The sequence below is a fragment of the Aotus nancymaae genome, unplaced genomic scaffold, assembly GCF_030222135.1.
Source record: "Aotus nancymaae isolate 86718 unplaced genomic scaffold, 86718_ANA_hifiasm-v0.15.2.pri h1tg000015l_0, whole genome shotgun sequence".
Lineage (NCBI taxonomy): Eukaryota > Metazoa > Chordata > Mammalia > Primates > Aotidae > Aotus > Aotus nancymaae.
This window is the reverse complement of record NW_026988426.1, coordinates 105,773-122,299: the sequence shown is the minus strand read 5'-3', so window position 1 is coordinate 122,299 and position 16,527 is coordinate 105,773. Positions and strand designations below refer to the sequence as shown.

The window sequence follows — 16,527 nt, the reverse complement described above, 5'->3', positions numbered from 1 at the left end:
GGAAAGTAAATTTTAGCTGTTATAGTTTTAATTTCCTAGAACTTTCTGTGTTTCTCTGGAAGGATGCCAAGCTAGGGAGATCAGGGGCATATAAAAGTGGTCTGGGCCCCTGATCGTGCCCTTCCCCTTTTCCCTGAGAGCTACCGCTGAGGTTCCTCGTGGTTCCTCCGGTCTGGACTCTGGTGCTGCTGGTGGGGGCTGCCTGGGGCCAGGGCCACACGTCTGCTCCTCTCAGGTAAGCTGGGCCCAGGGGGTAATGATAAACCGGGGTAAGTTGAGAGTGGCTCTAAAGAATGTGGAAGGGCAGAACTGGAGGGGGCGAGCAGACTAACTGCAAAAGACCTGGAGAGTGGCCGGGCGCGATGGCTCATGCCTGCAATCCCAGCACCTTGGGAGGCCGAGGCAGGCGGATCATGAGGTCAAGAGATTGAGACCATCCTGGCCAACATGGTGAAACCCCGTCTCTATGAAAAATACAAAAATTAGCCAGGCATGGTGGCTCACACCTGTAATCCCAGCACTTTGGGAGGCCAAGGCAGATGGATCATGTGGTCAGGAGTTTGAGACCAGCCATGAGCTCAGGAGTTTGAGACTAGCCTGGCCAACATGGTGAAAGCCTGCCTCTACTAAAAATACAAAAATTAGCTGGGTGTGGTGGTGCACACCTATAATCCCAGCTACTGGGGAGGCTGAGGCAGGAGAATCGCTTGAACCCAGGAGGCAGAGGTTGCAGTGAGCTGAGATCATGCCATGGCACTCCAGCCTGGGTGACAGAGCAAGACTCTGACTCAAAAAAAACAAAAACAAAAACAAAAATTAGCTGGGCGTGGTGGTGTGCACCTGTAGTCCCAGCTACTCGGGAGGCTGAGGCAGGAGAATCACTTGAACCCGGAGAGGGAGGTTGCAGTGAGCTGAGATCGCGCCACTACACTCCAGTCTGGCCTGGAGACAGAGCGAGACTCCATCTCAAAAAAAAAGAAAAAAAGACCTGGAGAGGAAGGTGGGAGCCCAGTGGGATGGAAAGAGGTTGATCTTGACCAATGAACAGGAATGGGGAGAGCTGCACAGCCCCAGAGCCTGGAATTAAAGAATGGGTTCTGGGAGCAGGACAGAGCTACAATGTGAGGAGGGACAAAGGAGGTGTAGAGCTGGAAGACAGATCTAAGGCTAGGAGAGAAGGATAGGAGGGGTCAGGCCCTTAGGAAATGGACAAGACCCAGGGTAGACCCGGCTGATGAGAGAGACTTCAAGTACAAGGCAGCAAAGAAATAATGGATGCCAGGCCAGGCACGGTGGCTCATGCCAGTAATCCCAGCACTTTGGGAGGCCTAGGTGGGCAGATCACCTGAGGTCAGAAGTTCAAGACCAGCCTGACCAACATGGTGAAATCCCATTTCTACTAAAAATACAAAAGCAGCTGGGCATGGTAGCTCATGCCTGTAATCCCAGTTACTTGGGAGGCTGAGGCAGGAGAATCACTTGAACCTGGGAGGCGGAGGTTGCAGTGAGCCGAGACCACATCATTGCACTCCAGCCTGTTCAACCAGAGCAAAACTCGGTCTCAAAAGAAAAAAATGATGGATACCTTGGTGTCCTGCACCGCGTTTGGGAGGATTTAAACAAACAGAACTTCAACAACAAAAATAGGATGGCTGTGCGCAGTGGCTGTCACCTGTAATCCCAGCCGTCTGGGAGGCCAAGGTGGGAGAATCGCATGAGGCCAGGCATTCAAGATTAGCCTGCACAACGTAGAAAGAACCCATCTCTACAAAAACTAAAAATAATCCCAGCTACTTGGGAGATGGGAGGATTGTTGGAGTTCAGAGGTTTGAGGCTGCAGTGAGCTGTGATTGCACTACTGCACTCCAGTCTGGGTGCCAGGAAAAAAAAAGAAAAAGAGAAAAAGTCAAGTTGCATACATTCACTGCATAAACACTGGTCATCCTTATGAGACCACTCAGAAAACTTAAAATCATTGAGTCTTATAATTCTTGATAATGACAAAGGTTGCATTTTTGCTTTCTCTCAACCACCCTCAAGGAGAGAGACGCCTCCGGACCAGAAGCTGCTTGTTCACAGCTCTAGGGACAATGGTGAGTTGGAAACCAGGAGTGCTAAGATTTCTTCTCCCTCCTCAGAACCCACGTTCTGCCACCAGAACGCCAGTCCCTGAGTTCCTAGCCCAGGAGCGGCCATTTCCAGTCCCCTCTGAGCATCAGCCAGAACTACAACACGGGTCCTGCCAGGCCAAGTCCAATCCTCCAGCCTCAGTTCATGACCCCTGACCTTGTCATTTCATCCATTCTCCCAGCCCCAGATTTCTCCTAAAAGATTCTTTCAAATATCTGCCTGGGCTGGGCACTGTGGCTCATACCTGTCATCCCAATACTTAGGGAGGCCGAGGTGGGAGGATGGCTTGAGGCCAGGAGTTTGAGAGCAGCCTGGGCAACATAGTGAGACCTCATCTCTACAAAAAATGAATGGTCTCTGTTCTGGACTCCAAGTCCGAAGACAGCTTTTTCTTTTCTTTTCTTTGAGACGGAGTCTCCCTCTTTCGCCCAGGCTGAAGTGCAGTGGCATGATCTCAGCTCACTGCAATCTCCTCCTCCTGGGTTCAGGCAATTCTGCTGCCTCAGCCTCCCGAGTAGCTGGGATCATGCGTGTGCACCACCACACTGGGCTAATTTTTGTATTTTTGTATTTTTTATATATTTAAAAAAAAACATGGAATGCTTCACAAATTTGTGTGTCATCCTTGCGCAGGGGCCATGCTAGTCTTCTCTGTATCGTTCCAGTTTTAGTATATGTGCTGCCGAAGCGAGTACTAATTTTTGTATTTTTAGTAGAGATGGCATTTCACTGTGTTGGTCAGGCTGATCTCAAACTCCTGACCTCGTGATCCACCTGCCTCGGCCTCCCAAAGTTCTGGGATTACAGGTATGAGCCACCACACCCGGCCTTCTCTCTCTCTCTCTCTTTTTTTCTTTTTGAGATGGAGTCTCAATCTGTTGCCCAGGTTGGAGGTCAGTGGCTGGATCTTGGCTCACTGCAACCTCTGCCTCCCAGGTTCAAGCGATTCTCCTGCCTCAGCCTCCCAAGTAGCTGAGACTACAGGTGTGCGCCACCACACCCAGATAATTTTGTGGTAGCTTTCTCTAAGCTTAGCAATCTTGCTACTTCCATCTCCCCATGTGACTCTGGGCCCTGCCCCGCCCTCTCTGAAACCTCAGTGACCCATTCTTCCTAGACGTCCTTACCCAGTGTGATTTTGAAGATGACACCAAACCTCTCTGTGACTGGTCCCAAGTGTCTGCAGATGATGGAGACTGGGTTCAAGCCAGCGAGCTCTCTCCTGCCGGCACCACTGGGCCCCCCGGGGGGTACCCCAATGGAGGTGAGGCACTCGGGTCAGTGAGCAGGGAGGTGGCTGGGAGGTAGGGGTGGCAAGAGAAGTGGATAGGTGGGGGCAGCCCTCTGGGGTGGCTGGGCCTTAGGGTCATGGGCTCTGCCTCCCGCACAGGGCAGCTATCTGCATATGGAATCGAACAATTTTCACCGGGGCGGAGTGACCCGCCTGTGCAGCCCTGATCTGTGGGAGCAGGGACCCCTCTGCGTGCGCTTTGCCTACCACATGTTCGGGCTGTCTTGGGGTGCCCAGCTCAGGCTGCTGCAGCTCTTGGGTGAACAGGGCCACCGCCCCCACGTGCTCTGGAAACACAGGAACACCCAGAGACCCTCCTGGATACCCATTAGTGTCACTGTGCCTGCAGGGTTCACTCTGCCCACCCGGGTAAGGCCAGGGGCAAATCATGGGACCTTGGGGGGGAATCTGGCTGTTGGGGAGTCTGGGGCTGGGGATGTGGCAGAAGGGGATTGTGGGGGCCAGGCCGTCTGAATTCAGGAAGGAAACTAGGGGCCAGGGTCCCCTTACCCTTCTCTTGCAGCTGATGTTTGAAGGAACACGGGGTAGCACTGCCTACCTGGACATCGCCCTGGACACCCTCTCTATCCGCTGGCTCCTGCAACCATGGTGAGTCCCTGTCCCTCCTCCTCCCACCCGCCCTCGGACCCTTTTCTCTCTACCCTTGCACAACCCAGAGTGGCAGGAGCGGCTCATGGGCCAGGATTCTGGTTGCTTCCTCTGACTCTGCCCTCCACAACTTTGACTATGGAAGCAGCCACGCCTAAAGAGAAAGAGATCTCAGCCCAGCACAGTGGCTCAGGCCTGTAATCCCATCTCCTTAGGGGGCCAAGGTGGGAGGATGGTTTGAGGCCAGGAGTTTGAGATCAGTCTGGGCAACATAGTGAGACCCCTGTCTCTACAAAAAAAAAAAAAAATATATATATATATATATATATATATATTTTGAGATGGAGTTCGCTCTTGTCAGCCAGGCTGGAGCGCAGTGGCGCGATCTTGGCTCACTGCAACCTTCGCTTCTCGGGTTCCGTGATTCTCTTGCCTCAGCCTCCCAAGTAGCTGGGATTATAGGCACCTGCAACCACGCCCAGCTAATTTTTGTATATTTAGTAGAGATGGGGTCTCACTGTGTTGGCAAGGCTGGTCTAGAACTCATGACTTCACGTGATCCGCCCACCTCAGCCTCCCAAAGTGCTGAGATTACAGGCATGAGTCACTGTGCCCGGCCAAACAATTTTAAAATTAGCTGGGCATGGTGGTGCACACCTGTTGTCCCAGCTACTTGGGAGGCTGAGGTGGGGGGATTGCTTGAGCCCAGGAATTCGAGCTGCAGTGAGCTATGATCACACTACTGCACTCTAGCCTTGGTGACAAAGACCCTGTCTCTAAAAAAGAAAAAAATATGTATCTTCCCTTCTTTCTTTCCTCTCAGTCTGTGTGATGCAAACATGCAGCTTTGACATTCCAAATGACCTCTGTGGCTGGACCTGGATCCCAACTGCCTCTGGGGCCAAGTGGACTCAGAAGAAGGGGCCGTCGGGAAAACCAGGAGTGGGGCCTGATGGCGACTTCTCTAGCCCTGGCAGTGAGTAGCAGCCATGCTTCTGTCCCTTGACTTTCTGAGTGCCACACACCCTACCATAATTGCCGTGGAACAGTCTGGCATGAACCCCTACAGCTTCAAGCCTCTTATCAGCTGAAGTTTCACTCAGGAAGCCGATTCCAAGCACCCAGCCAGCCTCCCCTATCACCATCCTGCAAGTGCTACCTAGCAGACCCAACACAGCCATTTTCTCATCTCCTTTTCCTGGTACCTTTCCTCCTCCTCCTCTTCCTCTTCCTCCTCCTCGTCCTCCTCTTCCAACTCCTCCTCTTTTTTCTGAGGCAGAATCTTACTCTGTCATTCAAGCTGGAGTGGAGTGGCACGATCTTGGCTCACTGCAACCTCTGCCTCCGGGGTTTAAGCCCTCCTACCGCCTCAGCCTCCTGAGTAGCTGGGACTGCAAGTGTATACCACCACACCTGGCTAATTTGTGTAATTTTGGTAGAGACTGGGTTTCATCATGTTGGCCAGGCTGGTCTGAAACTCCTGACCTCAAGTGATCCAACTTCCTCAGCCTCCCAAAGTGCTAGGATTATAGGCTTGAGCCATCACCTCCGGCCCCTTTCATTCTTCATTCATTCAAGAAATACTGAGTGCCTGCAGTGTGCCAGGTGCTGTCCCAGTCACCTGAGATACACCAGTGTACAAAACAGACAAGGAGGAGTAGGGCAGGTAGCGGGGGACAGTTACCAAAACAAATAAGTAAATACAGTGATAAGGTGAGCGGTGCTATTGGGAAAATAAAAAGTCGAACAAAGTTGGAGCCATGTGCAGTGGCTCACACCTGTAATCGCAGTCCTTTGGGAAGCTGAGACAGGAGGATCACCTCAAGTGATCTGCCCACTTTGGCCTCCCAAAGTGCTGGGATTACAGGCATGAGCCACTGCCCCCAGCCGTGAGTTATCAATTATTTATTTATTTATTTTTTGGAGACAGAGTCTTGCCTTGTCACCCAGGCTGGAGTACAGTGGCTCAGTCTTGGCTCACTGCAACCTCCACTGCCTAGGTTCAATTGATTCTCCGACCTCAGCCTCCTGAGTAACTGGGACTACAGGTGTGTGCCACCATGCCCAGCTAATTTTTAAAATTTTTAGTAGAGATGAAGTTTCACCATGTTGGCAAGGCTGGTCTAGAACTTCTGACCTCAGGTGATCTGCCCACCTCGGCCCCCCCAAGTGCTGGGATTACAGGTGTTGAGTCACTGTGCCCGGGCAAGTTACCAATTTTAAATAGGCTGGTCAGAGTAGGTCACATTCGGGACACATTTGAGCAGGAACTTCGAGGAGGTGAGGCAGTGAGGCCTGAAAATTATCGGGGGTAGCGGAGGACATTCCAGGCCAAGGGGCCAGCTGTGCAAAGACCCTGAGGTAGCAGTGGGGCTATTGAGGAAGGATGGGATTGAGGCACAGCAAAGAGTCATGTGGCTGGGATGAAGAGGGTGAGCTGAGACCCACATGAGAGGCAGATCACATAGAGCCTTGAAGTCCCTTGTCAGGACTGTGGCTTTTCTATTCTGTGTGAATGGGGAGACTTTGCAGGATTTTGAGCAGTGACTTGATCTGACTTTTTTTTTTTTTTTTTTTTTTGAGACGGAATCTTGCTCTGTCTCCCAGGCTGGAGTGCAGTGGTGTGATCTTGGCTCACTGCAACCTCCACCTCCTGGGTTCAAGCGAGTTTCCTGCTTCAGCCTCTCGAGTAGCTGGGATTACAGGCGCCCGCCACCACACTGAGTTAATTTTTGTATTTTTAGTAGAGATGGAGTTTCACCAGTTTGGCCAGGCTGCTCTCAAACTCCTGACCTCAGGTGATCCACCCACCTCGGCCTCCCAAAGTGTAGGATTACAGGCATGAGCCACCGTGCCCAACGGATCTGACTTATTTTAAAAGGATTTTTTTTGTGTGTTGAGGATCCAATTAGGAGAACAGGCAAGGGTCAGTATAGAGAGAGGCTGTTGCAAAAATCCAGGCGATATTCTTTCCTTCCTTCCTTCCCTCCCTCCCTCTTTCATTTTCTTTTCTTTTTTCTTCCTTCCTTCCTTCCTTCCTTCCCTCCTTCTTTCATTTTTTCTTTTCCTTCCTTCCTTCCTTTCTTCCTTCCTTCCTTCCCTCCTCCCTCCCTTCCCTGCCCTTCCTTCCCTTCCTTACCTTCCTTTTCTCTTTCTTTTCGATGGAATCTCCCTCTGTGGCCAGGCTGGAGTGCAGTGGCATGATCTCGGCTCACTGCAACCTCCACCTTCTGGCTTCAGGCGATTCTCCTGCCTCAGCCTCCTGAGTAGCTGGGATTATGGGCATGCGCCAGCAAGCCTGGCTAATTTTTATTTATTTTTCTTATTTTTAGTAGAGATGGGGTTTCACCGTGTTGGCCAGGCTGGTCTCAATCTTCTGACCTTGTGATCCACCCACTTTGGCTTCCCAAAGTGCTGGGATTACAGGCATGAGCCACTCCGCCCGGCTGATATTCTTTCTTTCTGTGCACTAAAATCTCTCTCTAGCTTCTTTCCACCACCTCCCTGTGCTCTCAGCTGAGCTTCTCTTTCTCTTTCTACTGTTGACTTCTTCCTTTTCTCTCTCACACAGCATTCACTTTCTCTCTCAATGTTCTCCACACACCCCACATTTCCAGCTCTCACTGAGCCAAGCATTGTATGTCAAGCATAGAGGGTCCTGCTCCCTAATTTCCTTTCTGAGTTTATACTTCTTATTTTTGAATTAAAAAAAAAATGTTTTAAAAAATTAGGCCAGGTGCGGTGACTCATGCCTGTAATCCCAGCACTTTGGCAGGCCAAGGTGGGCAGATCACTTGAGGCCAGGAATTCAAGACCAGCCTGGGACATATAGTGAGCTCTCGTCTCTACAAAAATTACAAAATTAGCCCGGCATGGTGGTGCACACCTGTGGTCCCAGCTACTCAAGTAGGCTGAGGCGGGAGGATCAGCTGAGCCTGGGGAGGTTGAGGCTGCAGTGAGCCATGATTGCGCCGCTGCACTCCCGCCTGGCGACAGAGCGAGACTCCCAAAAACAACAACAACAAGTTAGCACCCAAAAGACAGACTTCTAGTTGCTACTTGGGAGAGGGTGCCCGTGTTTTCCATGGCAGTGCCGAGTCCTTCCCCAGCCCAGGCATTTCTGGGAAAGTTGAAGACCTCGGTCTGCTGGGACAGGACCACCTCGGTGCTGCCTGATTGTAGGCTGCTGTTTGGGCTCCCCAGGGACAGTCCCCAGCCTCCTCAGGGCCCTATCTCTGCTGCCATCTTCCCTCAGTTCCCTCCACCCCAGTTCTCCTGCCTTTTCCTTCACAGGTGGCTACTATATGCTCCTGGACCCAAAGAATGCAAGACCTGGGCAGAAAGCCATCCTCCTGAGCCCCGTGAGCCCGTCCTCTGGCTGTCTGAGCCTTTCCTTCCACTACATCCTCCGGGGCCAGTCTCCTGGCGCAGCACTCCGCATTTACACTTCAGTCTTGGGTTAGAGCGGATAATTCGTGGGATTTACACTGAGCTGCGCACATCTCCCAGGGTTGGCTTGTTGCGAAAACGGGGCATCCCTCAGGGTCTAGGGAGGTCTGGAATATGTGCGAGATTATTCCATGATTTATTCCATGAAGTGGAAATAATGACTGGGAGAGCACTGAATTCTGGCAAAATAGATAAGTAGGTTGTGTTGGCCAGGCACGGTGGCTCACGCCTGCAATCCCAGCACTTTAGGAGGTCGAGGCGGGTGGATCACCTAAGGTCAGGAGTTCGAGACCAGCCTGGCCAACATGGCAAAACGCTGTCTCTGCTAAAAATACAAAAATTAGCCGGGTATGGTGGCACACGCCTGTAATCTCAACTACTCAGGAGGCTGAGGCAGGAGAATCACTTGAACCTGGGAGATGGAAGTTGCAGTGAGCTGAGATTGCACTACTGCACTTCAGCCTGGGCAACAAAGCAAGACTCCATCTGAAAAAAATAAATAAATAAAATAAAGAGGAAGGTTGTGCTTTCATTTGGTTTTAATATTCCCCAACTATACCTTCTCATCCTCATCCTCCTGGGTATAGTTCGAAGTCATTTCCCAGTCCTGTTAAGCTCACTTCTCTCCAATTCCTTCCCTGCAGGAAGCATATGGAAATATACTCTCTTCTCAGGACATCCTGGACCCAACTGGCAAGCTGTTTCTGTCAATTACACAACTGTGGGACGGATACAGGTACGGAAAAGCAAGGGGTCGGGTCCTTGCACACGGTAGGCACCCCACTGTTGAAATAAATTGAGGGGTCCAGTGCTGTGTGGCTCATGCCTGTACTCCCAATACTTTGGGAGGCTGAGGGGGGAGGATTGCTTCAGGGCAGGAGTTCAAGATCAGCCTGGGCAACATAGCAAGACCCCATCTCTAAAAAAAAAAATACGAAAATTGGGCAGGCATAATGATGTGCACCTGTAGTCCCAGCTACTCAGGAGGCTGAGGTGGGAGGATCACTTGAGACCTGGAGGTCAAGGGTTCAGTGAGCTATGATTGTACCACTGCACTCCAGCCTGGGCAACAGAGCAAGACCCTGTCTTGAAAAAAGAAAGAAAGAAATGAATTGAGAGTCTGGGCACAGGGAGTAGGGGTTCTGGGACCTGACACGGAGTCAAGTCACATCAGGGGCTTGGGGGTGTGGGGTGTATGTTCACTCCTGGCCCACTCTCCGTTTCTCTCCAGTTCATCGTGGTGGGCATTTTTGGAAAGATCCCAGAGCCAGCTATGGCAGTTGATGCAATCAGCATTGCTCCTTGTGGGGGTGACAGTGGGCCCTGGGAGGCCCGGATCTCACAGAATCTGGGGTGGGTTGGGGGAGGGCTGGAGAGAGTCACTCAACTTGCTCAAATCTCCTATTTTGATCCCCCAGAGGGCTTTCCTCAGTGTGACTTTGAAGATAGCGCCCATCCCTTCTGTGACTGGGTCCAGACTTCCGGGGATGGTGGACATTGGGTCCTCGGACATAAAAACATCCATCCATGGCATGGGCCCCTCGGGAGATTTCCCTAGTGCAGGTAAGGAGATTGAGGAGCACTCACGCCAAGGAATTCACTGAATCTGCTCCCAGGTAGGGGGCTGGCTGCTGTGATTGATGGGAGAAGTTGTTTCAGGTGGTGGGACGATTAGTCCACAGGTGTTTGTTCAGAAACTGCCATGAGTGGGGACTGTGGAGATAGCAGAGTAACTTAAGGATTCTCAAGGCTGTGAGGTCACTGGAATTCTTGAGAAAACCCAGGCATCTCACTTCATGGAGCCCCAGGCTTCAAAACCCACCACCTCATTTTCAGTCTAGACATTTATGAGGGGCTTATGCCTGCAATTCCAGCACTTTGTGAGGCTGAGGCAGGAGGATTGCTTGAGCCCAGGAGCTTGAGCTCAGCCTGGGCAACACAGTGAGAATTGCATCTCTACAAAAAAAGAAGTTTTTTTTTAAATTGTTCTTTCTTTCTTTCTTTTTTTAAAGAAAGAAAGAAAGAGAAAGAGAAAAGGGGAGAGAGAACAGGAGTCTTGCTCTATTGCCCAGGCTGGAATGCAATCTAAAAATAGGTATTAAAAACCTCTTTTATGCCGATAATTGTGCTTAACAGCGGAGACAGGAAGGAATAAGGGAAGAAAATAACAAACAAACAGCCAACCAATATTTCATTTAAGTCTGTGAAATGCTATGCAAATGCTGAAGAGTGATTTACTTCCAATTATGTGGTCACTTTCAAAATAGGTGTAATGTGATACTGAGAAAAATGTATGTTCTATGGACCTGGGGTGAAGAATTCTATAAATATTCACTGAGTTTACTTGTTCCAGGTCTGAGTTCAAATCATAGATGTCCCTGTTAATTTTCTATCTCGTTGATCCGTCGAATATTAACAATGTGGTGTCAAAATCTCCCGCTATTATTGTGCAGGAGTCCAGGTCTCTTTATAAGTCATTAAGAACTTGTCTTATTTATCTGGGTGCTCCTGTATTGAGTGCATATATATTTATATGATCATTAACTCCTGTTGTTGCATTGATCCTTTTGCCATTATGTAATGTCCTTCTTTGTTTCTTTTAGTCTTTGTTACTATTAAAGTCTGTTTTGTCAGAGACGAAAGTTACAGCTCCTGTTCTCCTGTTTTTTTTTGCTCTCCATTTGATTGGTAAGTCTTCCACCAACCCTTTGTTTTAAGTCTTAGTGTGTCCTTGCTTATGAGATGGATCTGGATACAGCATACCGATGGGTTTTGACTTTTTATTCAATTTGCCTGTCTGTGTCTTTGACTGGGGCATTTAATCCATTTAAATTTAGAATTAATGTTAATATTTGTGAGTTCAATATTGTCATTTAATGCTAGCTGGCTATTTTTCCCACTAGTTGATATAGATTCTTCATTATAGAGATACTCTTTACCTTTTGGTAAGTTTTTGGGATGACTGATACTGGTTGTTCCTTTCTGTATAGAGTGCTTCTTTCAGAAGCTCTTGTAAAGCAGGCCTGGTGGTGATGAAATCTCTGCTTGCTTGCTTGTGAAAAATTTTATTTTTCCTTCATTTATGAAGCTTAGTTTGGCTGGATATGAGATTCTGGGTTGAAAATTCTTTTCTTTGAGGATATTGAATATTGACCCCCACTCTCTTCTAGTTTGTAAGGTTTCTGCTGAGAGATCTGCTGTAAGTCTGATAGGCTTCCCTTTATGGGTAACCTGACCTTTCTCTCTAGCTGCCCTTAATATTTTCTACTTTATTTCAACTCTGGTGAATCTAACAATTATGTGTCTTGGGGTTGCTCTACTTTAGGAATATCATTGTGGTGTTCTCTGTATTACCTGGAGTTGAGTATTGTCCTGCCTTACTAGGTTAGGAAAGTTTTCGTGAATAATATCCTGATGAATATTTTCCAGCTTGGATTAATTCTCTTCATGACATTCAGGTACACCTATCAAACATAAATTAGGTCTTTTCACATAGTCTCATATTTCTTGGAGACTTTGCTCATTCCTTTTTACTCTTTCTTCTCTAAGCTTGTCTTCTCGTTTCATTTCATTAAGTTGGTCTTCGACCTCTGATATCCTTTCTTCTGCTTGATCAATTTGACTGTTAAAACCTGTGCATAATTCGTGGAGTTCTTGTATTGTATTCTTCAGTTCCATTAATTCACTTATATTCCTCTCTAAATTGTCTGTTCTCGTTAGGATTTCGTCAAACCTTTTTTCAAGGTTGTTCGTTTCTTTACGTTGGGCTAGAACATGTTCTTTTAACTCACAGAAGCTTCTTATTATCCACCTTCTGAAGCCTAATTCTGTTAATGGAACGCACTCGTTCTCCATCAGGCCTTGTTCGCTTGTTGATGAGGAACTGTGATCCCCTGTAGAGGGAGAGGTATTCTGATTTGGGGTATTCTCAGCCTTTTTACGCTGGTTTCTTCCCATTATTGTAAATTTATCCACCTGTCGTCTTCGTAATTACCAACTTTCAAATTAGGTCTCTGAGTGGACATCCAACTTGTTGATTCCCAGCGCTGGAATCTGAGCAACCCACTGCACCAGCTAAAACAGTGGCGTTAAGATTCATGGTGCTTTTCTGCCCGGGAATCTCCGGTCTGGCTTCCTTCTTGAGTGCCTTTTTCAATCAGCTGAACAGGCGACTCTGCCTTCCCAGAGCTCCAAACGTCGACCAAAACGGGACCCAGTCCCGTTTACTCTGCACTGGGAACCGCCGTGCTGAGGCACCAGCAAAACCTCCGTGCCGACCACAAGAGTCACGCTAGCGACCTGTGGGGCTCCTCCGCTGGGAATCTCCTGGTCCGTGAGCAACAAAAATTCGTCTGAAAGTGTGGCATCCTCTCGTTCTCTGCACTTTCACTGGGAGCTACAATCCTGAGCTGCTAGTAATTGGCCATCTTGGATTCTCCTCCTATTTATTTATTTCTTTTGAGACAGAGTCTCGCTCCATCGCCAGGCGCCAGGCTGGACTACAGTGGCATAATCTCGGTTCACTGCAACCTCTGCCTCCCGGGTTCAAGCAATTCTCTTGCCTCAGCCTCCCGAGTAGCTGGGACTACAGGCAGGTGCCACCATGCCCAGCTAATTTTTTTAAAAAAGTTTAAAAAAAAAATTAGCCAGATGTGGCTGGGCACAGTGGCTCACGCCTATAATCCCAGCACTTTGAGAGTCCCGGGCAGGCAGATCATGGTGTCGAGAGATCGGGACCATTCTGGCCAACATGGTGAAATCCCATCTCTACTAAAAAAATAAAAAAATTGGCCAGGCGTGGTGGCTCACGCCTGTAATCCTAGCACTTTGGGAGGCTGAGGCAGGCAGATCATGCAGTCAGGAGTTCCAGACCAGTCTGGCCAACATAGTGAAACCCCATCTCTACTAAAAATAGAAAAAATTAGCCAGGCGTGGTGGTGTGCACATGTAATCCCAGCTACTTGGGAGGCTGAGGCAGGAGAATCCCAGGAGGCAGAGGATGCAGTCAGCTGAGAGCACGCGATTGCACTCCAGCCCAGGCAAGAGTGTGAGACTCTGTCTCAAAAAAAAAAAGAAAATTACAAAAATTAGCTGGGCGTGTTGGCATGTGCTTGTAGTCCCAGCTACTCAGGAGGCTGAGGCAGGAGAATCACTTGAACCCTGGAGGTGGAGGCTGCAGTGAGCCGAAATCATGCTGCTGCACTCCAGCCTGGCGACAGAGCAAAACTCTGTCTGAAAAAAAAAATTAACCAGATGTGGTGGCATGTGTTTGTGGTCCCAGCTACTTGTGAGGCTGACGTGGGAGGATTGCTTGAGCTCAGGACATAGAGGCTGCAGTGAGCTGTGATTGAACCAATGCATTCCAGCCTGGGCAACTGAGTGAGACATTGTCTCTTAAAAAAAAATAGGCCAGGCATGGTGGCTCACGCCTTTAATCTTAGCATTTTGGGAAGCCAAGGCAGGTGGATCACTTGAGGTCAGGAGTTTGTGACTACCCTGGCCAACATGGTGAAACCTTGACTCAACTAAAAAAAAATAATACACAAATTAGCTGGGAGTGGTGGTACGTGCGTGTAGTCTCAGCTACTTGGGAGACTGAGGCAAGAGAATCTCTTGAACCTGAGAGGCAGAGACAGCAGTGAGCTCAGATCGCACCACTATACTCTAGCCTGGGCAACAGAATGAGATTCTGTCTTAAAAATATATAAAATAAAAAGCCAAATTTTTTTTTTAACGACAATAATGAGGGCAGGGCGAAGTGGCTCACTCCTGTAATCTCAGTGCTTTGGGAGGCTGAGGTGGGTGGATCACTTGAGGCCAGGAGTTCAAGACTAGCCTGGCTAACATGGTGGAACCCTGTCTCTACTAAAAACACGAAAATTAGCTGGGCGTGGTGGCACACACCCGTAATCCCAGCTACTTGGGAGGCTGAGGCAGGAGAATTGCTTGAACCTGAGAGGCGGAGGTTGCAGTAAGCTGAGATTGCAGCACTGTACTCCAGCCTGGGCAACAGAGCAAGACTGCATCTCAAACACACACACGCACACAGACATACACACGATATTAACAAGCGCAGTCAGCAGTGGAGTCTAGGTTGCTGGTTTGTGTTTCCCTTTCTAACCCCCGCCTTCTTTAGCTAGATGTCTAAAATGAGCAGAAAAAATAATGCTATGACCTGGAGAATTTGAGTGTTTGCTCAGATCACTGCTTGGAAAGCAAAGTGTTGCTAAAGCAGCAGCTGGTGTGCCCTGTAAAGGCTTCTCGTCTTGCCCATTCACTTCCTTTGCCCAGGTGGTCACTATATCTACCTTGAGACTGACAAATTCTCCTGGGCAGGGCGGTCAGTCAGACTGCTGAGCCGGCCCTTCTGCGTCCCGGGTGACATCTGCGTGGAGTTTGCATACCACATGTATGGCCTTGGGGAGGGTACTACGCTCAAGCTCCTCCTGGGAAGTCCTGCGGGGAGGCCCCCAATTCCTCTCTGGAAATGCATGGGGTCCCAGAGCCCTTATTGGCAGAATACCTCTGTCACCATCTCTTCAGGACATCAACAGCCCATGCAGGTAAGAGATGGAGACGGGGGCCCTGACTGTGTGGGGTAAGGGGCAATGGCTGGGGTCTAGGGGTGCCACCAGGGCTGAAGAGGTAGAAAGCTGGAAAGAGAGCCGAGAAAAGGGCAACTTCATGTTACGGAAAATGAGAAAAGGGGTTGGAACGGGGCTGAGCCGTTGAGGCAGAGGACAGACTCTGTGCCCAGTGGAGTCACAGAGTTGCTGGAGGTTCATTTTTGTTTCTCTCTCCGTCTCTCTCCCATGTTGCCTTCAGCTGATTTTTAAGGCCATCTGGGGCAGCAATACAGCCTTTGTGGTTGCTCTGGGTTTCATCTTGATCAATCCTGGGACTTGTCTAGGTAAGCCCAAAGCCAAGGCTCCAGGAAGGAGGTCGTGCACTGAGATATTATTCCCCAGGTTCTCTCTATGAACTGCTTAAAATGCAAGTCCTCCCTGGAGCCTGAAAGCCTGAATTCTCATCCAGCTGGCCTTGTTTTCCATCTTCTTTTTTTTTTTTACTATTTTTATTTTGAGATGGAGTCTCACTCTGTCGCCAGGGTAGAGTGTGCATTGGCTGAATCTCAACTTACTGCAACCTCTGCCTCCCGGGTTCAAGCGATTTCTCCTGCCTCAGCCTCCCGAGTAGCTGGGACTACAGACATGCGCCACCATGCCCAGCTAATTTTTATATTTGTAGTAGAGGGGGGGTTTCACCATGTTGGCCAGGATGGTCTTAAACTCCTGACCTCAAGTGATCCGCCCTCCTCGGCCTCCCAAGGTGCATGGATTACAGGTGTGAGCACCACTAGCCTGTTTTCCATCTTCTACCTACCTGTCCCTTCTCTATGCTTTGGGATGTTTGCCTGGGTGAATGTGCTTGGATATCATGGATTTTGGGGGCTCATCCAGAACCTCTTTCCCTGCAATCTTGAAGGCAGGACCCATATCCTATTCATTTCTGGGTTTCTCGTACCTGGTACAATATCTGACATACATTAGTGTTTGTTGAATGAATAAAGGTTGGGGGTTGGAAGTGGAAAGAGAGGTGTGAATAAGTTGCCCCTTGGAGCCTACCCACTCCAATTCGATGGCAGTGAAGAGGATGGTGGGACGGTTTTGGCTAAACTCCAGGGATTCTTTTCTTCTTTGCAGTAAAAGTGCTACCAGTGCTTCCTCCTACGTCTCCAGCTTCTTCCACTGTCCCTTCTGACACCACTGGCCTCACAGAAAACCCTACAATCTCCACACAAAAACCTACAGTTTCCACAGAAAAGCCCACAGTCCCCAAAGAAAACCCCACCATCCCCACGGAAAAGCCCAGCATCCCTACTGAAGAGCCCTCTATCCCCACTGAAAAGCTCACAGCCCCGATGCCACACCGTCCCAGTCCCACAGCCGTTGGACCGGCAGCCTCATTGATGTCTCCACATGCTCCAAGCGCCCCTGTGGCCAGTGTGATCCTGGGCACTACCACAACCCCAGACCCACTCCAGGTAT

At 49.4% G+C, this 16,527-nt stretch overlaps 1 protein-coding gene and 1 non-coding gene across 2 annotated transcripts in view; one reads left to right on the top strand and one right to left on the bottom strand.

The window, feature by feature from the left end:
* Nucleotides 1–164: 164 nt before the first annotated feature.
* ZAN (zonadhesin) overlaps nucleotides 165–16,527 on the top strand; it is a 63,083-nt gene continuing 46,720 nt past the window's right edge. Inside the window, 16 exon segments of the mRNA XM_064376342.1 lie at nucleotides 165–235; nucleotides 2,041–2,093; nucleotides 3,248–3,394; nucleotides 3,451–3,452; nucleotides 3,521–3,790; nucleotides 3,945–4,012; nucleotides 4,014–4,030; nucleotides 4,854–5,006; nucleotides 8,324–8,488; nucleotides 9,124–9,215; nucleotides 9,711–9,789; nucleotides 9,898–9,997; nucleotides 9,999–10,042; nucleotides 14,771–15,042; nucleotides 15,305–15,389; nucleotides 16,183–16,482. Of these exon segments, the coding sequence (XP_064232412.1) occupies nucleotides 3,536–3,790; nucleotides 3,945–4,012; nucleotides 4,014–4,030; nucleotides 4,854–5,006; nucleotides 8,324–8,488; nucleotides 9,124–9,215; nucleotides 9,711–9,789; nucleotides 9,898–9,997; nucleotides 9,999–10,042; nucleotides 14,771–15,042; nucleotides 15,305–15,389; nucleotides 16,183–16,482 (1,630 nt within the window). The 5' untranslated portion in view covers nucleotides 165–235; nucleotides 2,041–2,093; nucleotides 3,248–3,394; nucleotides 3,451–3,452; nucleotides 3,521–3,535.
* On the bottom strand, nucleotides 2,719–2,825 carry LOC135275123 (U6 spliceosomal RNA). Its single transcript, XR_010342840.1, has one exon. It is a non-coding gene; the product is annotated as a U6 spliceosomal RNA (small nuclear RNA).